This window comes from Mandrillus leucophaeus, unplaced genomic scaffold, assembly GCF_000951045.1.
Source record: "Mandrillus leucophaeus isolate KB7577 unplaced genomic scaffold, Mleu.le_1.0 Scaffold1251, whole genome shotgun sequence".
Taxonomy (NCBI): Eukaryota; Metazoa; Chordata; class Mammalia; order Primates; family Cercopithecidae; genus Mandrillus; species Mandrillus leucophaeus.
This window is the reverse complement of record NW_012100888.1, coordinates 318,685-346,673: the sequence shown is the minus strand read 5'-3', so window position 1 is coordinate 346,673 and position 27,989 is coordinate 318,685. Positions and strand designations below refer to the sequence as shown.

At 37.5% G+C, this 27,989-nt stretch overlaps 1 protein-coding gene across 1 annotated transcript in view; it reads left to right on the top strand.

Annotated features, from left to right (window-relative positions):
* LOC105533489 (coagulation factor VIII) overlaps positions 1 to 27,989 on the top strand; it is a 152,998-nt gene that overhangs the window by 67,385 nt on the left and 57,624 nt on the right. The window contains exons 7-12 of the mRNA XM_011971961.1: positions 5,854 to 6,075; positions 9,150 to 9,411; positions 10,839 to 11,010; positions 17,659 to 17,752; positions 21,928 to 22,142; positions 23,929 to 24,079. Coding sequence (XP_011827351.1) covers positions 5,854 to 6,075; positions 9,150 to 9,411; positions 10,839 to 11,010; positions 17,659 to 17,752; positions 21,928 to 22,142; positions 23,929 to 24,079 — 1,116 coding nt within the window. The remainder of the gene's footprint in view (positions 1 to 5,853; positions 6,076 to 9,149; positions 9,412 to 10,838; positions 11,011 to 17,658; positions 17,753 to 21,927; positions 22,143 to 23,928; positions 24,080 to 27,989) is intronic.

Sequence of the window (27,989 nt, the reverse complement as noted above, 5' to 3'; positions counted from 1 at the left end):
AAAGTCTCCCATCAAAGAAAAGTGCACTACCTGATGGCTTCACTGCTGAATTCTACCAAACATCTAAAGAACTAATACCAATTCTTCACAAACTATTCAAAAAATTGAAAAGGAAGAAACTCTTCCAAAATTATTTTAGGAGGCCATCATTATCCTGATCCCAAAACCAGACAAGGGCACAATAACAACAAACAACTACAGGCCAATATCCTCAACAAAATACTAGAAATAGAATTCAACAGCACATTAAAAATATCATTTACCATGATCAGGTGGGATTTATCCCAGTGATGTAAAGATGGTTTAACATATGCAAATTAAAAATGAAGGATAAAAATTATATTATCATTTTAATAGACACAGTAAAAGCATTTGATAAAATTCAATATCCCTTCATGATAAAAATTCTCAACAAAGTATAGAAGGAACATACCTGTATGAGAAACCTGCAAACAAAATGATACTGAGTGAGCAAAAGTTGAAAGCTTTCCCTTTAAGAACTGGAATAAGACAAGGATATCCACTCTCACCACTTCTATTCAACACAGTACTGGAAGTCCTAGCCAGAGCAATTAGGTAAGACATCCAAATTGGAAAGAAGGAAGTCAAATTGTCCCTGTTTGGCCAGGCTCAATGGCGCATGCCTGTAATCCCAGCACTTTGGGAGGCCAAGGCAGGCAGATCACTTGATGTCCAGAGTTCGAGACCAGCCTGGCCAATATGGTGAAACCCCATCTCTACTAAAAATACACATACACACACACACACACACACACACACACACACACACACACAGATTAGCCAGGCATGGTGGTGCACTCCTGTAGTCCCAGCTACTCGGGAGGCTGAGGCAGGGGAATCACTAGAACCCCGGAGGCGGAGGTTGTGGTGAGCCAAGATTGCACTCCAGCCTGGGCAACAGAGTGAAACACTGTCTCAAAACAAAAACAAGCCGAGACGGGCGGATCACGAGGTCAGGAGATCGAGACCATCCTGGCTAACACGGTGAAACCCCGTCTCTACTTAAAAAATACAAAAAACTAGCCAGGCGAGGTGGCGGGCACCTGTAGTCCCAGCTACTCGGGAGGCTGAGGCAGGAGAATGGCGTGAACCCGGAAGGCGGAGCTTGCAGTGAGGGGAGATCCTGCCACTGCACTCCAGCCTGGGTAACAGAGCGAGACTCCGTCTCAAAAAAAAAAAAAAAAATTGTCCCTGTTTACAGATGACATGATCTTATATATAGAAAACCGCCAAAACTACACCAAAAAACTGTTAGAGCTAATAAATGAATGTAGTAAAGTTGTAGTCTACAAAATCAACATACAATAATTGATAGCATGTCTGTATGCCGACAGTGAACAATCTGAAAAAGCAATCAAGAAAGCAATCACGTTTACAATAGCTACAAAAAATATCCGGAAATAAATTAACCAAGGAAGTGAAATATCTCTATAATGAAAACTATAAAATATTGATGAAAGAAATTGAATAAGACACAAATAAATGAAAAGATATTTCATGTTCATCGATTGAAGAATTAATATTATTAAAGTCAAAGCAATCTACAGATTCAATACAATTCCTATCAAAATTCCAATGTCATTCTTCACAGCAATACAAAAACAATCCTAAGATTTGTGTGGAACCACAAAAAATCCCAAATAGCCAAAGTAGTCTTGAGCAAAAAGAATAAGCCTGGAGGCATCACACTACCTGATTTCAAATTATACTACAAAGCTATAGTAACCAAAACAGCATTGTGTTGACTTAAAAACAGACATATAGACCAATAGAACAAAATAGAGAGCCCAGAAATACACCCACACATTTAAAGCCAACTAATATTCTACATAGTTGACAAGAACACATGATGGGTAAAGGGCAGTCTTTTCAATAAATGGTGCTGGGAAAACTGGATATCCATATGCAAAAGAATGAACCTAGACCCCCTATCTCTCACCATGTATGAAAATCAAATAGGCCAGGCACAGTGGCTCATGCCTGTAATCCCAGCACTTTGGGAGGCCAAGGCGGGCAGATGACTTGAGGTCAGGAGTTTGAGACCAGCCTGGCCAACATGGTGAAACCCCATCTTTACTAAAAATACGAAATTAGCCAGGTGTGGTGGCATGCCTACAGTCCCAGCAACTTGGGAGGCTGAGGCAGGAGAATCACTTGAACCCCGGAGGTGGAGGTTGCAGTGAGCCTAGATCGTGCTATTGCACTCCAGCCTGGGTAATGGAGTGAGACTCTGTCTCAAAAGAAGAAAAGAGAAGAGAAGAGAGACAAGAGAGGGGAGGAGAGGGGAGGGAACAAGACAGGGGAAGGGAGAGAAGGGAAGGGAAGGGAAGGGAACAAGACGGGAGGGGAGGGGAGGGAAGGAAAGGAAAATAGATTAAGCAGTTAAATTTGAAACATAGTGTAAACATTTCATGACATCACTTTGGGCAAGAATGTGTTAGACAATTTGGGCAAGAATTTGTTAGACAAGACCTCAAAATCATGAGTAACAAAAGCAAAAATAAATTGGATTACATCAAACTAGAAAGCTTCTGCACAGCAAAGGAAACAATCAACAGAGTGAAGAGACAACCTATAGAATGGGAGAAAATATTTGCAGATTATACATCTGACAAGGGATTTATATCTATAATGTATAAGGAACTCAAACAACTCAATAGCAAAAATCCAAATAATCCTATTAAAAATGAGCAAAAGACCTGAATAGACATTTCTCCAAAGGAGACATACAAATGGCCAACAGGTATATGAAAAATGCTCAACATCACTAACCATCAGGAAAATTAAAATCAAAACTACAATGAGATATCACTTACCTCTGTTAGAATGACTATTATAAAAAAGACAACAAAATAACAAATGCTAGCAAGGATGTGGAGACAAAGAAACTCCTATACACTGTTGGTGGGAATATAAATTAGTTAAGCCGTTAGAGATAACGGTATAGAGATGCCTCAAAAATTAAAAATAGATCTATCATATTTTCTAGCAATCCCACTAGTAGGTATGTACCAAAAAGAAATGAAATCAGTATGTTGAAAAAACATCTGCATCCCCATGTTTATGACAGCATTATTCACAATAGTCAAGATATAAAATCAACGTAAATGCCCATCAATGGATGAATGGATAAAGAAACTGTGGTCTATGTACACAATGGAATACTATTCATCCATTTAAAAAAGATGAAATCCTGTCATTTGCAACAATGTGGATGAGCCTGAAGGACATTATGTTAAGTGAAATAAGTCAGACAGAGAATGACAAATATTGCATGATATCACTCCTATGTACAATCTTTAAAATTTGATCTCATAGTAGTTGAAATTAGTGATTCTGGGAAGATTAGGGGGAAGTGGGAGATGGGGAGAGGTTGGTCAATGGGTACAATGTTACAGGTAGATAGAAGGAATAAGTTCTGGTACTCTGTTGCACAGTAGGGTGACAATAGCCAACAATAATATATTGTATATTTCAAATAGAAGAGAGGATTTTGAATGTTCTCACAACAAAGAAATGACAAACATTTAAGGTGATGGATATGATAATTACCCTAATTTGAATAATTACACAATGTATACATGTATCAAAACATCACATTGTACCCATAAATGTGTACAATTATTTATGTGTCAATAAAAAGTAATACAGTTTAAAAAATAAAATTGCCCATTAGGATAAATAAAAAGACCCCCACACAAAATTATCATTGTAGCATTTCAGAGCACAAAGAGAAGATACTTAAAGCTTCTTGTGGCCAGGTGCGGTGGCTCAGGCCTGTAATCCCAGCACTTTGGGAGGCTGAGACGGGAGGATCATGAGGTCGGGAGATGGAGACCATTCCGGCTAACACGGTGAAACCCCGTCTCTACTAAAAATACAAAAAACTAGCCGGGCATGGTGGCGGCTCCTGTAGCCCCAGCTACTTGGAAGGCTGAGGCAGGAGAATGGCGTGAACCCGGGAGGCAGAGCTTGCAGTGAGCCAAGATCGTGCCACTGCACTCCAGCCTGGGCGACAAAGCAAGACTCCGTCTCAAAAAAACAAACAAACAAACAACAAAAAAAGCTTCTTCTGAGAGAAACAGGATGCATACAAAAGAATGGGAATTAGACTGACAATATAATTAAGCAATATTGTAAAAGATCTAAGGGAGAAATTATTTTGAACCTAGAATTTTTAGTCAAACTTTGAATCAATTTTGGGGGAAGAAAAAAGACATTTTCAGATATAGAGGGCCTTAATAGTCACTGAATGTGTACTATAGTAAAACCAGAAACTACAGAAAGGAGGAATTTGGGAGATTCAGCAACCCAAGAGAATAATGAAGTATGAGGGGGATGTTTTCTCCTTAGTTCTTTACTGTATTTTCCAGTAATTTGACAATAAACATGCATAATTTTATAATTAAAAAAGAAATTAGTTTTGACAACATGCAAGTTCCTGTTCTCACATACCTTATAGTGGAGAGACGGGTTGTAGTCAAATAAGCATAATAATACATGCAAAATTACAAACTGACCATTACTCTGAAGGAAAATTACATAATTCTATGTAAGCCTATAATAAAAGAATCTGACCTAGACTGGGGAATCAGAGAAGGCTTCCCTAAGCAAGTACCCCTTGAATTTAGCTTTGAAACTGGGAAAATGAGATGGAGACAGAAGGAGCAGTCTGAGAAGTAGGAGAAAAAAGTGAGATGAAGCTGTTAGAGGTATTAGGAATCAAACCTACTAGGGCCTTCTAGTCCTTAGTAGACAGTCTGGACTTTATTCTATGTGAAATGACAGCCTGCGATGGGTTTTAGGCTGGTGGATACTACAATCAGATCTGGAATGCAGAAATATTACACCAGTTTCTTTGTGGGTAAAAGTCTTAGAGGGGAATATGACCAGTTATAGGGAGACCTGTAAAACAAGTTTATCAGTAGCTCAGACGAGATAATGGTAACTTGGATTAAGATAGTGGTAGTAGTAATAGTGAAAAAATAGATACATTTGAAAGCTTTTCGAGCCAAAATAGGAGGCAGCTGTGCCCTTGTAGTTACCAGTGTGGGATCTGAACACTTAGGTTCAAATACTGAGAAAATTAATCAACCTCTCTGGGCATCCATTTCTTCTCCTGCAAGACATGGATGATAATGGTTTCTACATTCATAGGGTTGTTATGAGGAATGAATGAATTAAAACTTGTAAAATACTTCGGACAGTGCTTGACATTAAACAAGTGCTCAATAAATATTAGCTATTATTGATTATATTGCCCTGGTCAGTGTCAAATTGCATATGGGAGATGAGAATGGTAAAAAGGATAATTCTTGCTTGCATATTCGAATGCAGGATGCTGCCATTCACTGTTATAAAAAACTCTGGAAGAGAAGGAAGTGATGAAAAGTGTAAATTTAGTTTTGAACATGTGGGTTTTTTGAGATATCTAGGTGGAGATGTTGAGAAAGTGATTGGCTGTATGAGCCTGAAGTTCCAGAAGAGTTCAGGAGAGGAGACAGAAGGAGCAGTCTGAGAAGTAGGAGAAAAAAACCCAGAAAGATGTTGGCACAGAGGCCAAGGGAAGAGAGAGTTTTAAGAAGGAATGAATGGTCAACAGATGCAAATAAAGACTGAAAAATGTCCATTGGATTCAGCAGCATGATAGTGATTGATGACCTTGGCAAGAGCTGTTGGTTTGATAGTAGCCCAATATTCTAGATAAATTTGTTTACAAGTCAAGGTAGCAATAAAGTGTCTAAGATCAATTTGTCCATTCTGTCCTAGCAAGTATTTTCCATTTCAAATTCTCTACTTCTTAGCCATACGTGTCTTATTCCTACTTTACAGGTCTGATTGGATGCCACAGGAAGTCAGTCTATTGGCATGTGATTGGAATGGGCACCACTCCTGAAGTGCACTCAATATTCCTCGAAGGTCACACATTTCTTGTGAGGAACCATCGCCAGGCCTCCTTGGAAATCTCACCAATAACTTTCCTTACTGCTCAAACACTCCTGATGGACCTTGGACAGTTTCTACTGTTTTGTCATATCTCTTCCCACCAACATGGTAATATCTTGGATCTTTAAAATGAGTATTATAAATATCCAGTCCTACTTTTAATAGAATTTACTGGACAATGTACAGGAATATAGTGTGTTGCTGAAGGGGGCATTTTAGAGTTACTGTGTTAGACCTCAACCAAGATCCCCTAGTTTCTAGCTTCCAGTGTAAAGTTTTTACCTTGACTGTAAAAGGGCTTGAGTATTAGTAGGACTCATGGATTTTTAGTTAAATGTCTGTGATGGAGAAAAGATGGCTTATGGATGACTGAGGTGGGAAAATGAGGAGAATAGCATGCCCTTGGTTTCTCAGCCTTCTCCCATTAACTACGCTCCAATATTGAGAGAGGAACTGCAGGTTGTAGCTGAAGAGATTTTTTTTTTTTTTTTTTTTAGAAATCTGGGGAAATGGAAAAAAGGCATTGCCCAGGTTGCAACTGTAAGGGCTCCAGTATATCAGTAGTAATGCCCAGAGCAGTAAATAGCAGATATGACAGGCTATTGTAGAGCAAGCTTGACTTCAGGCACCAGACAGCTAGAGGCACTCTGTAGATACCTGGCAGTATATGAGAGACACCTGTGAAACTGAGGGCAGGTAAGGAGCTAGTGATTTTTAGGACAAGTAACATGGGATTGAAAGCTGGTCAGCATATGTGAAGCACCACATGAGGTTTTCAAGGACTATTGGGTGGGAACTTTGCAAAGGGTCAAAGGTTCTGTGTAAGCAAATTAGGATGATGGTAACTACAGTTTTAAATTATTGTTAATGTAACTTTATTTGTAACTGCTAGTTGTGCAAATTCAGATTGCATCATCATTTCACCCCAATTTTCCTTACTTTTGTATTTATTCTGCTAACTCTTAATCTTGGATCAACCTGATAACCCTCTTTCTCTACCCCTCTTGTGGCCATTGAAGGCTTAGTCAGTTTGTGCTGCAATAACAGAATACCACAGAATGAGTAATTTATAATGGACAGAAACTTATTGGCTCACAGTTCTGGGGGCTGGGAGGTCCAATATCAAGTTGCCAGCAACTAGCAAAGGCCTTCTTGCTGCGTCTTAACATGGTGGAAGGCATTACATGACAAAACGGCAAAGAAAGGGTGAGAGAGAGAGAGAGCAAAAGGAGGGTGAACTCACTCCTGTGATAATGAATCCACTCCCATGAACCCTTTCCCCAGATAACTGCATTAGTCCATTCATGAGGGTGGAACCCTTGTGACCTAAACACCTTTATATGTTCACCTCTCAACACCATCACAATGATAATTAAATTTCAATGTGAGTTTTGGAGGGGACAGACATTCAAACCATAGCAAGAGCTGTTGGAGAAAAATGTCAGAGAGGCCTAATCTTTTATATTTAACAGCATTTCTTTCTTCCTAGTACTCTCATATTAACATTCTCCTCAAGTTCCTTGGTTGACTTAGAAAAGAGATTTGATCTTGCCATGTATCCACCATTTTCCTCCTTATGTTCTATTAGTGACCTTGTTTATAGTCCTCTGTAGTGATTAAGAATAGAAATCTCTTTTCCCCATTCATCACATAATATTTATGGAATTTTGATAAGACCTTAGTGGACAAAAAGTGTCATACTGAATGAGTAACAGGAAGTTGATGCACAAACAAAATTCTTGCAGGCACAGAGGAATAGGTCATTTACTTGTATATGATCATTGTCAATCAATCATTGTCCAGTTGGAGCCTGATTCAGTTTAACAGTTTATTTTTTGTTTTGTTTTTTTACTTTCACAGATTCTATCCACTGATTTTAATCTTTATTTTTCAGAAAAATAATGCTTTATCTTATTGAACCTGAGACAAAACACTTCGTTTTTAGATGCAGACTGAATTATGTTTAAGGCTACATGAACCTCAGACTAGTTGTTTGCTGCTCCTAAAACCTGCCCTGTTCCTCATAATCAAGTAAACAGGTCTCCCTTCTTAGAAGTATTTGATCTTCAAAATTGCCCTATGTTATAAATACAGCAGGAATTATTATTATCCATTTTACAAACCATAAAGATGAGACTGAGAATGTTGAATAGATTTGCTGTAGGGTTTACAACTAGTCACAGGCAGACATGCTCTTAAAATACATATCTCCTTAATTTTAAGTTGTATCTTGTCATGTTTTTATGAACTTGGAACATGTCTTAAAGTTTATATCTACACTAACATTTTTCCCAATAAGCTGTTATTAAATCAATGATTTGTATTATAATCCAATAGGGTAAATATAGAAATCATTAGGTGACTATGGGGATGGGGAGCTGGTCTGGTCCAGGCTTCGAAATGCTGAAAATACGCAGTTCTTCAAGTCTCTTTGTTTATCATTTGGCTGTAGGGGAATGATAGGCTCAAAACCAGTTCCAGAAGGGAAATAGTAATACATATTATAAGAGCAAATGAATAACTTTTGAAAAGGAGGTAAAACATATATAGAGAAGGATCATGCAGAAGGGAAATGGTGAGTGCAAAGACCAGAGGAAGAAACAAGCAAGTACCAGATAATCCATATAGAAATAAGTATATATGGGAAAGTGGCAAGAAGGGAAAGTGATGTGGAAAGGGGGGTGCTTAGGGGAGAGCCTGGAAGGCCTAGTAAGAGAGAAAGAGTCCTAAAAGTTAAGGTAAGTGATATAGTTTGGGTATTTGTCTTCACTGAAATCTCATGTTGAATTGTAATTTCCAGTGCTGGAGGTGGGGTCTGGTGGCAGATGTTTGGATCATGGGGGTGAATCCCTCATGGCTTGATGCTGTCTTCATAATAGTGAGTTCTCATGATATTTGGTCATTCAGAAATGTGTGACAACTTGCACTCTCTGTCTTGCTCCTGCTTTCACCATGTGACATGTCTCCTCCCCCTTCACCTACCCCCATGATTATAAGCTTCCTGAGACCTCCCTGAAGTCAAGCAGATGCCAACACCATGCTTCCCATATAGCCTGCAGAACTATGAGCCAATTCAATCTCTTCTTTATAAATTACCCAGTCTCTGGTATTTCTTTATAGCAATGCAAGAACAGCCTAATACAGCGGGACACTCTGACATTGTTTGGTTTGTCTGACTCCAGATGGCATGGAAGCTTATGTCAAAGTAGACAGTTGCCCAGAGGAACCCCAACTACGAATGAAAAATAATGAAGAAGCGGAAGACTATGATGATGATCTTGCTGATTCTGAAATGGATGTGGTCAGGTTTGATGATGACAACTCTCCTTCCTTTATCCAAATTCGCTCAGTTGCCAAGAAGCATCCTAAAACTTGGGTACATTACATTGCTGCTGAAGAGGAGGTCTGGGACTATGCTCCCTCAGTCCTCGCCCCTGATGACAGGTAAGCATTTTTTGACTATTGGTACTCTCTCTTCCCCATACTCAAAAAGTTCTTACCAGTTATTCAAACCAACAAATCCTGAAGCCATGTTTAAGGTTAGGTACGGGTATGGAATCAAATGGCAAGAGTATTTTTTTTTTATTATACTTTAAGTTCTAGGGTACATGTGCACAACGTGCAGGTTTGTTACATATGTATACTTGTGCCATGTTGGTGTGCTGCACCCATCAACTCATCAGCACCCATCAACTCGTCATTTACATCAGGTATAACTCCAGTGCAATCCCTCCCCCCTCCCCCTAATAGGCCCCGGTGTGTGATGTTCCCCTTCCCGAGTCCAAGTGATCTCATTGTTCAGTTCCCACCTATGAGTGAGAACATGCGATGTTTGGTTTTCTGTTCTTGCAATAGTTTGCTGAGAATGATGGTTTCCAGCTGCATCCATGTCCCTACAAAGGACACAAACTCATCCTTTTTTATGGCTGCATAGTATTCCATGGTGTGTATGTGCCACATTTTCTTAATCCAGTCTGTCACTGATTGACATTTGGGTTAATTCCAAGTCTTTGCTATTGTGAAGAGTGCCACAATGAACATACGTGTGCATGTGTCTTCATAGCAGCATGATTTATAATCCTTTGGATATATACCCAGTAATGGGATGGCTGGGTCATATGGTACTTCTAGATCTAGATCCTTGAGGAATTGCCATACTGTTTTCCATAATGGTTGAACTAGTTTACAATCCCACCAACAGTGTAAAAGTCTTCCTATTTCTCCACATCCTCTCCAGCACCTGTTGTTTCCTGACTTTTTAATGATCGCCATTCTAACTGGTGTGAGATGGTATCTCATTGTGGTTTTGATTTGCATTTCTCTGATGGCCAGTGATGACAAGCATTTTTTCATGTGTCTGTTGTCTGTATGCATGTCTTCTTTTGAGAAATGTCTGTTCATATCCTATGCCCACTTTTTGATGGGGTTGTTTGTTATTTTCTTGTAAATTTGTTTGAGTTCCTTGTAGATTCTGGATATTAGCCCTTTGTCAGATGGATAGATTGCAAAAATTTTCTCCCATTCTGTAGGTTGCCTGTTCACTCTGATGGTAGTTTCTTTTGCTGTGCAAAAGCTCTTTAGTTTAATTAGATCCCATTTGTCAATTTTGGCTTTTGTTGCCATTGCTTTTGTTGTTTTAGACATGAAGTCCTTGCCCATGCCTATGTCCTGAATGGTATTACCTAGGTTTTCTTCTAGGGTTTTTACGGCATTAGGTCTGCATTTGGAAACTAACATAGCAGAGCATCAGAGAAGCTTGTATTTTTCTCACTGCTTGCCTTGATTGAATCATATAAGCTGTTTTAGAGTTGGAGTTGAGCCTACCTAGAATTTTTCTTCCCAACCTCGCATCTTTTTTTTCTCTTATACAGAAGTTATAAAAGTCAATATTTGAACAATGGCTCTCAGCGGATTGGTAGGAAGTACAAAAAAGTCCGATTTATGGCATACACAGATGAAACCTTTAAGACTCGTGAAGCTATTCAGTATGAATCAGGAATCTTGGGACCTTTACTTTATGGGGAAGTTGGAGACACACTGTTGGTAAGTTGAGGAAAAGATTTAAGGTCTGGTAAGAAGAAAAAGTCTAGAGAGTTTTGAGTTTCTAAAATACTTCATAATTCAGCCTTGTCTCCAATGGACATGATCTTTTAAAAGCTGTAAATGTTACACAAATAATAGCTGATTGCACATATTTGAAGTATGAGTATATAGAATAAAAATTTAATGTCACCCATTAAACTCGACACTCCTTTGAAATACTGCTTAGACTCTGATACATATCCTTCCAGATCTTTCCCCATTAATTATGTCGTATAGGAGTCAGCAGACTATGGCCTATGAACCAAATTTGGCTTGTGGTCTGCTTTTGAATAGTCTATGAGCTTAGGTGAGATTTTACATTTTTGAAATATTGTAAAGAAAAGAAATGAGCATGGGAGGAAGGGGAGGAGAAGGTAGAGGAGGAAGAGAATATGTGACAGAGGCTAAATAGGGCTCACAATTTTAGAGTATTTACTATCCAGCCTTTTCCAAAAAATGCTTGTTTGTCCCTGATCTGGGATATTAAGAATGAGTATGGTGTAAGTAACAGAATACTCAATGGACAGTGGTTTAAATAGATAAGGGTTTATTTTCTTCACAAGAAATTTGAAGATAGGTCGTCGGTTGCATAAATTCAGTTGCTCAAGAATGTCATGAAGAACACTGGTTTTTAGATGTGGAGTTTTTTTAGATACTGCCAAACTGACTTTCAGCAATTTTGTACCAATTTATATCCCCTACCATAAGTATATGACTGCCCTTTTCCCCACACCATTGCCAACAACATATATTATAAACCTTCAGAAAAAGTTTTCAATTTGATGAGCAAAATGTTTATATGTTGTCTTCATTTGCATTTCCCTGGTTAGTAGTCAAATTGTATATTGTTTCATGTTTGTTGGCTATTTGTATAACTCCCTCTGTGAATTGCCTGCTTGTAAATTTTGTCCAGTTTTCTATTTGAGTAGTCATCTTTTGCTTATGTATTTGTAAAAGGCCTTTATAGATTACGGATATTGACACATTGTGATTTATCTTTCAAATGGTTTCCTCACATTGTCACTTGTACTTTTTGTCACTCCTTTATGATATTTTTTTGTCCTTCAAAGATTTTTTATCTTTATATAGTCAAAACCTCCTATCTTTTATCAATCTTTTCATTTAACTTTCTCTGGATCTTTTTCACTTTTATTTTCTGCCTAAGAATGTCTTTGCCAGCTCCAAGAAATTATAAAAATAGTCCCTATTTTATTCTCTTACTTATATAGCTTTATTTTTACAGTGAACAATCTAATTGCCCTGGAAGTTACTTTTGGATATAGTGCATAATTCAAATAGAAATTTTCCCAAATGGCAGCTCACATAACCAATCCTTTTTTCATTAATTTGAAAATGTCTTCTTTATCATATACTAAATTGCTAAAATCTGGGATTTTTAATTCTCCTTAACTAATCTGTTGCCACACTGTTTTAATGACTTCAACTTTGTAATATGTTTGATATCTGTATGACATCTTCTTTCATTGTACTTCTTCAAAATTTTTATTAGCTATTCTTGTACAATTTTTCTTCATAAATTTTGTTTTACATATTTTTCTTTTATTGATGTTTTTGAAGATTGTATACTTTTATTTTTATTCATTAATTTTTAAAATGCATAATGACACAATAATTGTACATACTTATAGGTGTGTATTTTGAGTTACTTTTACTGGCTAATTTAAAAATGGGTAAACAAGAGCATACAATAAAATGTAAATTTTCCTCCCTCTTGGACTTCCAACCCCATAGTCTGACAGACAGTCATTGCTGTGGGTTTGTATACTCCCCTCCAGAAATAGTGCATACATGTATGAATGTATGTGTGTGTGTGTGTGTGTGTGTGTGTGTGTGTGAGGGTGTTTCACACAAAAACAAGAGCAGTGTAAATTAGTCTGTACCTTGATTTTTAAAAAGTAACAATATATTTTGAATTAGCCGGGCATGGTGGTGCATGCCTGTAGTCCCAGCTACTCTGGAGGCTGAGGCAGGAGAATCGCTTGAATCTGGGAGGCGGAGGTTGCATTGAGCTGAGATCACACCACTGCACTCCACCGTGGGCAACAGAGCAAGACTCTGTCTAAAAATAATAGTAATAATAAAAAGTAACAATATATTTTGGATATCATTTCATGTCAACATATAAAGATCTACCTCATTCTTTGATTTATTCAGGTTATGCTCTGGATACCTTGCTGAATCCTACACTTAAACATTAACTCAAAATGGATCCAAGATAAAATGTAAGAGCTAAAACTACAAAATTATAAGAAAATAACAAAATAAATCTTTGTGATCCTGAATTAGACAATGATTTATTGGATATGACACCAAAACCAACAAGCAACAAAAGAAAAACATAGATAATTGTGCTTCATCATACTCAAAAACTTTTGTGCTTCAAAGGACGCCCAGAAAATGCAAAGACAATGCATAGAACTGGAGAAAATGCTTGCAAATTTTTTATCTGATAAGGATGTAGTATTCAAAATATATAAAGGACTCTTTCAATTCAATAATAAATAGGCAAATGACCCAAATGAAAAATGAGCAAAGGGTTTATACAGACATTTCTCCAAAGGTTATATACAAAGTGTCCAATAAGCAGTTGAAAAAATGCTGCATGTCAGGGAAATGAAAATTCAAACCACAGTGCAATACCACTTCACGACCACTAGAATAAGTATAATCAAGAAGACAGATGTTAAGTGTTGGTGAGGACATGGAGAAATTGTAGCCCTCATCAATTTATGAAGGGAATGCAAAATAGTGAAGCCACTTTGGAAAACAGCTTGGCTATTCCTCAAAATGTTCAAAATGGAGTTATTATATGACCTGGCACTTCCACTCCTAGAGATATACCTAAGGGAAATGGAAACATAGGTACCCACAAAGACTTGTATGCAAATGTTCGTAGCCCCACACTGAAAACCATTCAAACATTCACCAAATGGTGAATGGATAAATAAAATATGGTATATACATGTAATTGGAATTCTATTCAGCAATTAAAAGAAAAGAACTAATTATACACGATAAATATAGATGAAACTCAAAACATTGTAAGTTAAAGAAGTCAGACAAAAGACTTACATATTGCATGATTTAACTTATATAAAATATACAGAAAAGACCAATTTATAGAGCAGAAATCTCTTCAGTGATTGCCAGGGGCTGGGAGTGGAAGCAGGGAATGCCTGCAAGCCAGCATGCAGAATCTTTCTGGGGTGATGGAAATATTCTAATTCTGGATTGTGGCAATGATTGCACAACTCCATACGTTTACTAAAAACCATTTAATTGTATACTTATAATGTGTGAATTTTGCAGCTTATAAATTATTCTTCAATAAACATATTTTTAAGTGGACAAATAGACAGAAAAAGCAGACTATATTCAAAGAAATGATAATTAAACTGTTATGATTATTAATGTAGTATACTTAATTACCTCTACATTTAATGGTTAAAACAACAGCTGTTTTATTATTCTTATAGATTATTTGTGTCAGGAGTTCAGGCTCAGCTGGGCAGTTATTTATCATTGACCAAGGTCACTTGATGTTGATCAGTGGATCTTGAGGGACCAAGACAGCTTCACTCATATATCTGGTACCTGAGTAGCAATGACTTGACAATTAGAACTACCAACCAGAGCACCTACATGTTGTCTGTCCATGTTGTTTGGCTTCTTCACACTGTGGCAGCCTCAGGGTAATGGGACTTCTTATATGGTGACTCAGGGCTCTAACTGTGTATTCTAGTTAATAAAGCAGAAAATGCCTCACTTTTTGCAATCAGCATCAGAAGTCACACAGCACTTTATGCCATAATCTGTTAGTTGAAAGCAGCCAAAACCCACCTCGAATCAAGAAGAGGGAAAATTTGATCTACTTCTTGATGAGAGAAGAGCCAAAGAATTGCAGACCATGTTTTAAATTGCCACATAGACTGATAGCTTACTTCTCTAGAGCAAAAAAGAAAGTAAGAAGACAATTAAATCATATCTTTCATGTGTTAAAAGAAAATATCAGCCTAGCAAGAATTGCCATTTTATTGGCAATTTATATCAATATTCAATAAATAAATAACTTTATATTAAAATTTAAAATGTAGAGTATAAAAAATGAAAGATCAATTATTTTTATTAGGCTAGTATAGCATTTGGTTATAAACCTGACTATGTCACCATGAGAAAGGAAAATTAAAAATTACAGACCAATTTCATTATAAACATGGGTTCAAAAAATCCTAAACAAAATTTTATAAACCTAATACAGCAATATATTAAAAAGATAATACATATTATGAAGTTGACTTATCCCAGGAGTACTAGATTAACATTAGAAAATCAAATGTGGCAATCTACCATATTAACACATAAAAGGAAAAATATAATTTGATAATTCCAATAGCTTCTGAAAAAGCATTTGTCAAAATTCAACATCCATTCATAATAAAAACTCATGGGAAATTGGGATTACAAGGAAATAATTATCATTATCCTGATAAAGATCTGCAAAAAACTTGTAACCATTGTACTTGGTGGTGACAGTCAGAAATCCTTCTGTTTAAGATCAGGACAAGACACAGGTGACAGATATCACCATCTCTACTTAATATTATATTGGAAATCCTGGTGAGTATTCTTAGGGCGAAAAAAATGGAAAAAAAGCATTTTAATATTGGAAAGAAACAAAACTGCTGTTATTTGAAGTATCATTCTGCTGCTTAGATGCAGGTAAGGAATCAACTGCTTCGTGGGCTTACCAAATGACTGGGTTTTAAGACAAGAGCAGAAGTGGAAGTTGTATTTTTATCCTCATATCACACAGCTCAGATCTGGAGGTGGGATTGATATTTTAAGGGTTCTTCACTGCAGCTTTCCTCTCTTTCTCTCTCTCTCTCTCTCTCGATAGGGTCTCATTCTGTCACCCAGGCTGGAGTGCTGTGGTGTGATCACAGCTCACTACTGCAGCCTCGACTTCCTGGGCTCAAGTGATCCTCCCACCTCAGCCTCCCAAATTGCTGGGATTACAAGCATGCACCACCATGCCCAGCTAATTTTTTAATTTTTTGTAGAGATGAGGTCTCACTATGTTACCCAGGCTGGTCTTGAAGTCCTGGGCTCAAACGATCCTCCTGCCTTAGCCTCCCAAAGTACTGGCACAAGCCACTGCACGTAGGCCTTTGTTTTCTTTTACAGCTGGTGCAATCAGGCAATACCACCTGCCACCCTTGCTTAATACTGTAATCAACTGTCCTCTTGGTCATGCCTGCTCATTCACTGAAGATTTTATCTCCTGAAACACTGTCTCTTTCTCTATTATCAGTGAATTTAATGCCCAAATAGTGAAAAAGGCTGAAAGGAAGCAGTGTCCTCAGCAGACATACAAATTTCAATTAGTGTGAGAAGGTGCAGAGAACACTTCCTGAAGCAATTGAAACAATTTTTAAAGAAATGGAAAGGGGCCTTTAGAGAGAAACCTAAGTACTGTCGCCCTCCACATTGTCAACTGAAGAATCATAAGTTTGTAAATTTGGAGTGGAAAGGGTTGCAGGCTGGGAAGTGTAGCCTCTGGCAGCAACTGGAAGCAAGCACTTTGAAGAAGGAAGGATGAGTTAGGGATTTATGCTGAATGAGTTGGCTAAGTATACATATTTAACAGGTTCCAGGAAGAGCTGTGAATATTTATGATGGGGCACATGCAAACATGCATATTACATACATTCCATGTTCACTTTGGGGTGGAGACTTAACATTTAGTTGCATGAAAATTAGGCTGTATATGTCAAAAGATGAAACAGAGGACACAGAGGCAGCCTCTGTAAACTGGCCAGAGCCAGTCCATGGTCAGTGGTCTCTCATCAGGAAGGAATGCTGGTCAGTCGTTGTGTCAAAACTGCACAAAGGGAGGGGAATCCAGCACGTCTTTAGAAAGGACTGGTTTATGTTTAACCCTTAAGAAAGAAAGTCTAACAGCAGATTAGGGAGGGAGGGAATGTAACAAGGCATGCCTGATCTCCCATCCCATCATGGTCAGAAACTCAGTTTTTAAGCCATCTCTGGGGTCTCCTCGGTCAAGAAAGGGGTCTCTTCAGTTGTTTGGGGATGTTTAAGATTTTATTTTTATTTTTCAGTATCATTGGGTTTCTAGTCTCATATTCAAACAACCATCAATTGAAAGTATTCAAAAAACAACCCAAAACAATAAAAGATAATAATACAACAATAAATAATAATACAAAGAAACAATACAGTATAACAACTATTTACATAGCATTTACATTATATTATGTACTATAAGAAATCTAGACATGAGTTAAAGTACATGAGAGGATGTGCATAGGTTATATGCAAATACTACATCATTTTACATTAGGGACTTGAGCATCACAGAGTTTGGTATCTGCGGGGATCCTGGAACCAATCCCCCATTCATGCCAAGGGACAATTTCATGAAAAGACCAAATATTTTGAGTTTTATCTAGCCTCAAATTACTATAATGTAGATAGAGGCCGCTTTTATTTATCTGGAGTTAGACCACAGTTTTCTTGTTGATCCTAGTTGTTTTAGGATTTGATCTTAGATCTCACTTATACTTTCAGATTATATTTAAGAATCAAGCAAGCAGACCATATAACATCTACCCTCACGGAATCACTGATGTCCGTCCTTTGTATTCAAGGAGATTACCAAAAGGTAAGTATTCCCTCGATTTATAGCTCTTTTTTACCTGTAGATACAGATTAAATCAATATCATCAATAACAGCTAAAATCATGATGGTCCTTTCTCCAACTGTTGGCTGGACCTCAAGCTCCAGTCTAAAGTTATAAAAATCAATTATAGGAATCCTCAGGTGATGTTTCATGTAAATTAGTGAAGAGTCACCTGATGTGTTTTTCCTGTTACCTAGTGGTGATGTTCAAATATTGCACAGCCAATTAGATTGTCTCTTTTCCACTGCAACTACTATAAATGCCCTAAAATCTTGAAGCTGATTCTTCTGGCACTTAAGATAATTTTTTTTTTCTGAGTACAGTTTTCAGCTACATTCCACACTTTTGGTATCTAGTGTGGTATTCCACACTTTGGGTATCTAGTTTGATATTTTCAGGATTCTTTGCTGCAGCTTCCATGTTATTGCTCTTCCTTGTTCTCTCTCTCTCTCTCTCTCTCTCTCTCTCTCGACAGGGTTTCACTCTCACTTTTGGTATCTAGTTTGATATTTTCAGGGTTCTTCGCATATTCATTTCTAAATAGTTCACAACTCCAGTTTTTATTTACTATATTGTTTGTTGTTTAAAGATTTATTTTTTCTTTTAGTAGATTGGATGTTATATGTATTCTTTCTGTTATTTAATTTTGGATGAATATTTATCAAAATAATAGATGTGTATGCTTAAAACTACAAAAGGACTGCCTCCCTAGAGGATTCCATTTTTAAGAATTTCTGTTTTGATTTTTGGTGGTTATCTCTACATCTCTAAAAAGTTACTTATACTGCTAACTCTTTGTTTTTCAACTTTAGACACTATATAGTTACTTTGTTTTGTGCTTCTTTCCATTCAAGTTATTTCAGTTTTATCAGTGTTTTCAGTTCCATTGGCTATCATTAGAACTTTAAAAATATACTAAACATCAACTTTTAGTAATATATTTTCAATCCATGATTGGATTTTTCCAGATATTGGAAAATATCTTTTGACTCCATACTTCATAAATTAAGGATATTAAAAACTGTACCCCTCACTTTTCCTTTCCCCAAACCTTTCTTTTCTCCACTGCTGCTAGCCATTCCTTTACTTTTACAAAACTAAACTTGATAACATTTACATTTTATGCCGTAATTTGAAATAACTCTTCCTTGCTTTGTCTATATATTTTTTCTAAAGCTTAAAAAATTAAAAAACAGCATTGTATTATTTTAGTATGCAAGTTTCTTTTTATAAATGTTAACTGCAGAACTAGGTAATATGCTATGATTGCTCTCTTTTCTACAGCTCAAGTGATTTTACTATTAAGATAAAATAATATGTGGAAGGAAAAAAGTTGATCTCACAGAAGTAGAGATAAAATAGTGGTTACTAGAGGCTAAAGAGGGGAAGGGGAGGGGGAAATAGGGAGATATTGGTTAATGAATGCTAAATTCCAGCTAGATAGGAGGCGTAAGTCTTAATGTTCTATAGCACTGTAGGGTGACTGTAGTCAACAATGACATATATTTTCAGATAGCTAGATGAGAGGATTTGGAATGTTCCCAACACCAAGAAATGATAAATGTTTAAGATGATGGGTATGTACTAATTACCCTGGTTTAATCATTACACATGTATACATGTATTGAAATATTACTCTGTACCCCATAAATATGTGCAATTATCATGTGTCAATTTAAAAATAAAAAGATCAAATAGATTCTCCTTCATTATTCCTCATCAGTAGTTTGATATCATGCTCAATTTTAGCTTTTGTATTAGGACCATATTGATCTTATAATTTTCGTGTCTGTATCCTGAAGTAAGACTTTGTTTCCTTTTATTAGGAAAAGAAATGTATGCTTCTTCAACCCTATTTCTTAGGCCCTTCAGCTTCTTAATCATTCTGTTTATTGCTTAGTATCCAAATCTTTTATTTTTATTTTTTATTTTTTTGAGACAGGGTCTCGCTCTGTCACCCAGGCTGGAGTACAGTGACACGATCTTGGCTCACTGCAACCTCCACCTCCCAGGCTCAGGCTATCCTCCCACCTCAGCCTCCTGAGTAGCTGGGACCATAGGCGCACACCACCATGCCCAGCTAATTTTTTAATTTTTTTTTTTAAATTTTTTGTAGAAATGGGGTGTTACCTTGTTGCCCAGGCTGGTCTTGAACTCCTGAGCTCGAGTGATCTGCCTACCTTAGCCTCCCAAAGTGCTGGAACCAAATCTTTTTCTTTTTAAAGACATTCTTGCAGTTAATAGCATTAACTTCTTTTCTCTTGTACATTTCTATTTTTTGATTTCTTCTTTTGTTTTTCTGGAAGTGTATTCTCAAGTAACTTCTAAATATGTGGTATACAGAGGGTGAACTTTCTGAATCCTTCAGTATCACATCATGGGCAGAAAGACTGGTTATAAAAATTTTCCCGCTGGGTGCAGTGGCTCATGCCTGTAATCCCAGCACTTTGGGAGGCCAAGGTGGGTGGATCACTTGAGGTCAGGAGTTCAAGACCAGCCTGGCCAACATGGTGAAACCCCATCTCTACTCAAAAAAAAAAATTAGTCGGGTACTGTGGTGTGTGCCTGTAATCCCAAATACTCAGGAGGCTGAGGCAGGAGAATTGCTTGAAACTGGGAGGTAAAGGTTGCAGTGAGCCAAGATCATACCACTGCACTCTAGCCTGGGCAACAGAGCAAGACTGCATCTCAAAAAAAAAAAAAAAATCCTTCCCCTGTTTTCTAATATTCCTTATTGCTGATAAGAATTCTTTATTTGCATTTCTTTATGGAAGAAGGCATAGTACAGAGTACTGGGGAGATTTTGAATGTGTATCCTGAAATTTGGAGGCATACATGGATACAGTTACTGGTAAACTGCTTTTTCCATGGAGAATTTTGAAGGCTGTAATGCCCATAATAGTGGGCAAGAAGAGAGGGCAAGAGTGGAGCAGTTTACCTTTCTGCTGTTTGACATGAGTTTCTTCTGTAACAAGTGAATGCTGTTGAAAGTAGCTGGGCTTTACCCTTTTTGAAGATATTCTGCCCAAGAAGGCAGTTAGGCACGCTAAAGGGATAGCAGAACCAATAGAGTATTGGATGTATCACTGGAAGTAAGAAGAGCTAATGGGAAAGGAGAGTTGCAGAAGGATAGCTGAAAGAAACATCTCTCATGTCATGGAACTATGTAGTGCTGAGGTCCCCATGGTAACTCTAAAGAAACCATACATGGGTCCTATGAAAAGACCAGCATTTGGGCACCTCCCACACAGAGAACTTTGATGACCAAATAGTGTTATCAAAGATAGAGCAGCAGGACCTGTTAAACAAGAGTCTGTTTGCCCTTTCTTTTATTACCTACCCTCCCTCACCCCCAGCTCCTGGAAAAGGGAAGAGAAGGCTGAGAAATATTGAAAGAACATACTACACCATTCTCTTTCTTTCTTTTTTTTTTTTTTTTTCGAGACAGGGTCTCACTCTATCCCACAGGCTGGAGTGCATTGGTGTGATATCGGCTCACTGCAACCTCTGTCTCCCGGGTTCAAGTGATTCTCATGCCTCAGCCTCCCAAGTAGCTGGGATTACAAGTGCCTGCCACCACACCTGGCTAATTTTTGTATTTTCAGTAGAGATGGGGTTTCACCATGTTGACCAGGCTGGTCTCAAACTCCTGACCTCAACACCGTTCCCTTTCTATGGGTTCTCTAACCATAGGTCAGGCATAACTTAGTGAGGTGAGGAAGAGCTTAGAATGAATATAAAATTAAAATTTTGATTTAGATTGGATCTTCAGGTATTAAACATACCCAGAATGAGACTTAATTACTAAAATTAGTTCTTGTCCTGAGGACCCATTACCCTGAGGGCAGATCTCAGTTCTTGCTCCCTTTCCTCACAGAAGTCAGAGACTCTGTCCTAAAACTCCAGTGCCAAGCTCTTTGACATATATTCAGGCCTGAAACTTTCACAGTCGACTGGATAATCAATTATAGCTTTTTTACTTTTCTGAAAAATTGTGTGAATCTTAAAATTATAATAGGCGCAACTTTAGCTTCCACTTCCTGAGAAACTTCATATGTACATACAGATTTGTAGAACTCTTGCAACAACAACATGATTACCGATATGTGGCTTGTTGTACTCTAATTGAGCTATTTCTGGGTTTGCTTGTGGATAGGTGTAAAACATTTGAAGGATTTTCCAATTCTGCCAGGAGAAATATTCAAATATAAATGGACAGTGACTGTAGAAGATGGGCCAACTAAATCAGATCCTCGGTGCCTGACCCGTTATTACTCTAGTTTCATTAATATGGAGAGAGATCTAGCTTCAGGACTCATTGGCCCTCTCCTCATCTGCTACAAAGAATCTGTAGATCAAAGAGGAAACCAGGTGAGTTCTTGCCTTTCCAAGTGCTGGATTTGAAGCTAAAAATGAGGTGAAATGCACATAAATTCTCAGTGTATGTCCCCCTATAACCTGAAGAAAATATAATGGTTTGCAATATAGGTCAGTAAAAGGAATGAGCTTAGCTTTTACTGAATTTGAGTTTGGTGTAGTAAACATGCCTGCTGGATGGATAGGCCATAGAATGTAGGCCCTAGATTTTTCCTAGTCTGGGATTTAGCTCTCTCTCGGTGATCCTCCCCATTTTTGCATGTCTACTTTCAGATGACCCACAAATTTGTATCTACAGCCTAGATTTCTTCCATGGGCATCTCATTATGGCTGATTCAAAAGCACCTCAAAATTAACATGTCTGCAGCATGTAGCACAGTGTATGGCACTTAGTAAGAGCCTAATAGGCTAGGTACAGTGGCTCACGCCTGTAATCTCAGCACTTAGGGAGGCCGAGGCGGGAGAATTGCTTGAGCTCAGGATTTGGAGACCATCCTAGACTTTGTCTCTACAAAAAAAAAAATTTAGCTGGGCATAGTGGCATGTGCCTGTAGTCCCACCTACTCAGGAGGCTGAGGTGGGAAGATAGCTTGAGCCCAGGAGGTCAAGGCTGCAGTGAGCCTGGGTGACAAAGCGACACCCTGTCTCAGGAAAAAAAAAAAAGCTTAATAAATACTTTTGGGCAAAACATCAGGAAAGATATAAAATATTTCAAAATATGGCTAGAATTTGGATCATTTCTACTGCTTTAAAAAATAAAGCTATATTCTCTGAACAAGAAAAACTTAGTTCTTCACAAAAACTCATTGCTTGGCCCCAGAATAACTCGTTGCCATATTGCTGAGGCTTGACTATGTGTCCATTTGATTATATTTATGATACATAAGATCCCTACTAGTCTGAAAACATTTCATTTGTTTAGAGAGTAAAGTATATGAACTTTGGTGCCAATAAAACACGTGGCACATAAACTCAGAGAAGTATAAATTTTGCCAAGTACTTGTCCTGACCAATTTTTCCTAATTTTAGTTTTTTCATCACTTTTGGGAAGATAACTGAAATATTATTCTATATTCTCCAATCTCCTCTCTTCAGTATTTTGGTTTATATAGCTATAGGTTATAAAAAATAAAGTTTATATGTATTAGTAAGGTTTACATATGAAATCTTAGCAGATCCAATTAGCAATTCATAAATCTAATTCATAAATCTGGTTCATATACAAACTGCTCTTCTGAAAAAAATTTGAATGTTTTAAACAGAAAATTTAAGGTATTAGTGTTGTTCGACATTTTTGTGGTTCACCTTATCTTTCTTATTTGATTTTTGTTTTTCTATTTTTAATTTTTTATAGCCTTGTGGAAGGTCAGTTGCTAGATGGAAGTTTAGGAAAGTTAGTATCTCATTTGACTTAACTAACTTAAGAAAGGCACTGAATAATCACTTGATTCTTTAAGGAGTTAAATCTTCTAATCTGAACATGAGGAGAATAAAGGCTACAGACTGTACCAAAAAAATCAAGCAGCATATGTCCTTGGGTGCAGAAAAACTAAGTTCAGTGGGTCAGTCACCCTTTTGTCCTGGGGACACATTTGTTGTAAGCATATACTCACTGCTCATAGCACCCACCCCCAACTCCCAAGCCCTGGTACATAAATGGAATTAAACCAACGGATTAGATATATCACATGCATGCCATCGCTTTCATCATAGACTGCTAGCTCCTACGTGACAACATCAGCAGCATTTCTTTACCCTTTTCAATATATGTAATTAACAGATAATGTCAGACAAGAGGAATGTCATCCTGTTTTCTGTTTTTGATGAGAACCAAAGCTGGTACCTCACAGAGAATATACAACGCTTTCTCCCCAATCCAGTTGGAGTGCAGCTTGAGGATCCAGAGTTCCAAGCCTCCAACATCATGCACAGTGAGTAACGCAGCACTTAAGTCCAGTGGGTGGTGAATAAAGAAAAATCGATGTAATCAAAGTGATGTCCAGATAATGAATGAATTGTATGTGTATATAAATTTAACAATTGTGTTACCTATAAATTATAATTTTTACTCAAATACACGTGATCATATAATCCATATTTTAAAAATCCAGTCACCATTTTTTCCTTTCAATGTTTACTTGGTTTCCCCTCCCTTTTAATTCCCCATCTCCTTCTATATTATGTCTTTTCACCAACCATTCCATGCCCAGGTAATATTTTAAGACATATTTTCTCTATAATTATATAATCATATATAAACACATACATACATTGTATTAGTCTTCTAATGCTGCCATAACAAAGTACTGCAGACTGGGTGGCTTAACCAGCAGATATCTATTGTCTTACAACTCTGGAGGCTTGAGATCAGGATGTGGGCAGCATTGGTTTCTTCTGAGGCTTCTCTCCTTGTCTTGTAGATGGCTTTCTCCCTTGTCTTCACATGGTTTCTCCTTTATATATCTTTGTCCTAATCTCTTCTAATAAACATGCCCGTAATGTTGGGCTAGTGCTCACCGTAATGACCTTATTTTAACTAACTACCTATTTAAAGACACTATCTCCAAGTATAGTCACATGCTGAGGTACTGGGGTTTAGGACTGCAAGGTATAAGTATGCGATGGGGGAACACAATTCAGCCCATTGTGTACGTACACATGTGTATATGTTTATATATACCCACAAATCTGAATGGTCAAAAATATGGTGAAAAATTCCAATTGCACTATATGCTACAGGGAAATGCGAAATAGGATAACAATGAGATAGCACTTTATACCCATCAAACTGCCAAAATTGTAATTACTAGTGGGCTTGTGGATAAAAGAATGTTCTCATGCTATATTAGTGGATAAGTAGTATAGTCTTTTCAAAACCAATATATGCCTTTCGAAATTCTGATTATTAAGATGTTTAAGATGGAGTGAGCACACATTTCCCTGTGTGTCCCACTGGATGCAACTAAAAATCCTGAAGAGGCCAGGCGCAGTGGCTCACTCCTGTAATCCCAGCACTTTGGGAGGCCGAGGCGGGTGGATCATGAGGTCAGGAGATCAAGACCATCCTGGCTAACACAGTGAAACCCTGTGTCTACTAAAAATACAAAAAATTAGCCAGGCGTGGTGGCGGGCGCCTGTAGTCCCAGCTACTCGGGAGGCTGAGGCAGGAGAATGGCGTGAACCCAGGAGGTGGAGCTTGCAATGAGCTGAGACTGTGCCACTGCACTCCAGCCTGGGCGACAGAGCGAAAAAAAAAAAATCCTGAACAAAATGCATGGGAACCTTGAAAAGTTGTAATGTGGGTTATACTCACCTACCAGAATGTGGCATATGTTACAATTCTATTCCCCTCATCTCAAAGCTTTAGCCCTTTAACTTTGGGTTGAGCCTCATATTTAGTTTGAATTTCTAGTAATAGTGATATATTATTCTCCAGAGTTAAAGTCCTTTACTATCCGTTATTCTAAAAATTTTAAGGTTGTTTAGTCCTTTGAGTTGCATTTTTATTTTTTACATAGTGCAGGGTATTGTTCTTTTATTTTATTTTATTTTTTCTATTCATAATTGCTCCCTTTCCCACCACATATTTTTCCAAGTAGGATGTGCACCTGTCACAGTATCTAGACAGTTAAACCATCTCATTTTCATGGAGACAGTGATTAAAACAAGAGAGATATAGTGACATAAGTAGAGCCAAAAAACATTTTCACTGAAAATGATATATAGATATTGGGAGAAAAGAAATTTTTTTTCCTCTGGGATTTCTAATATAGCTTTTGGTGGAGATAAGAGTCTGAAATCGAGAGAGAAGAGATTGGAGTTGAGAAAAAGAGTCTGGGAAAGCACAGGGAGAGACACAAAGGCAGAGACCAAGAGACACGGGGGAAGGATCTTCAGAGGAAGAGTCCAGGGAGAAAGATGCTAAGACAGAGGTATAAGAAAAGAAGAACAAAAAAAGGACCAGGAGGAGAGAGACCCAAACCATAAACCACTCCTATTTCCATTAGCAGTAAAATGGATAATCTATTTTCATACAATGAAATACTATGTGACAATGAAGATTCACAAAAGTAAAACTATACACAACAATATGAATAAGTATCACAAAGACAATTTTTAGTAAAATGGTAAGTCTCAAAAGAATATATACAGTATTATATTATTTACATAAAGTTCAACAATGGGCAAAATGAACTTACATAGTTTAGGGATACAGAGGAAGAAAAGTATAAAGGTTAGTAAGGACATGATTATCATAAAAGATGGGATAGTGGCTACCTCTTAGAAGAGTTCATTTGAGAATAAACACATGTGTTTTGTGGGGATACCAGTAATATTGTATTTCATGACCTAGACGTTTGTTTTATAATTTTGTGTTTTAAAAAAATTGTAGGATTTATTTTGTAGATGGATCCTACAAATGATAGTGAAATTTCAGTAGGAATGAAGAGGAAGGGACAAGTTTAGAAGATAGAATGCACATGATTTGGTAAATAATTAGCTATGTTTGGTAAAGGACTAAGAGGATTCAAGGATGATTACCAAATTTCTGATGTGGGTAACTAGGAGAAGAGACAGACAAAATGGAAGAAAGTGTATTTAAAGAAATGATAGCAAAAAACTTTCCAAATCTGGGGAAAGATGTAAATATCCACGTACAAGAAGATCAAGGATCGCTAGTCAGATTAGATTCAAACAAGACTATATGAGGACACATTACAATCAAACTGTCAAATATCAAAGACAAAGAGAGAATCCTGAAAGCAACAACAAAAAAGGAGCAAACCACATATAAGGAAATTCCAATAAGGCAGAAATTTTACAGGTCAGAAGAGGGTGGGATGATACATTCCAAGTATTGAGAAAACTTTATTCAGAAAATGTGTCCTTCAGAAATGCAGAGAGACAAAGACTTTGCCACACAATTCCAGTGAGACAAGAGGAATAAATTAAAGACATCTATTGTACACTATGGTGACTACAGTTAATAAGTTACCCATTCCAATATATAAATATATAAACATTGTGATGTACACCATAACATATTCTATTTTTCCCTGTCAATTAAAAAATAAATTTAAAAAGATTGGATAGAGAAGAATCAGCCATTCTAGTAATTAAGCCTGATTTCAGATAACCATTATGCAAGTTAAAGAATAAACTGGATAGTATGATATTAAAAAAAAACAAAACCACCAATGAGATACATCAGAATGGCTAAAATTAAAAAGACTGTCCATAGCAAGTATTGGTAAAGATGTGGAGTAATCAGAACTCTCATACATTTCTGGTCAGGATGGAAATTTGTGCACTTACTTTGGGAGTATCTAAAGCCAAACATAGGCATACCCTATTGACTCAGGAAATCCACTCCTAGTATATACCTGAATCATGTCCCCTAGAATTCATATGCTGAAGCCCTAACACTGATATTTCAGAATGTGACTGTATTTGGAGATAGGGTCTTTAAGAGGTTTATTAAGTTAAAATGAGGTTGTTATGATGGGCCCCAATCCAATATGACTAGTGGCCTTATAAGAAGAGGAAATGTGGGCCAGGCACGATGGCTCACGCCTGTAATCCCAGCACTTTGGGAGGCCAAGGCGGGCAGATCACGAGGTAAAGAGATCAAGACCATCCTGGCTAACACAGTGAAACCCCGTCTCTACTGAAAATACAAAAATTAGCTGGACATGGTGGCAAGCTCCTGTAGTCCCAGCTACTCGAGAGACTGAGGCAGGAGATCGCTTGAACCCAGGAGGCAGAGGTTGCAGTGAGCCGAGATCACGCCACTGCACTCCAGCCTGGTGGACAGACCAAGACTCCATCTCAAAAGAAGGG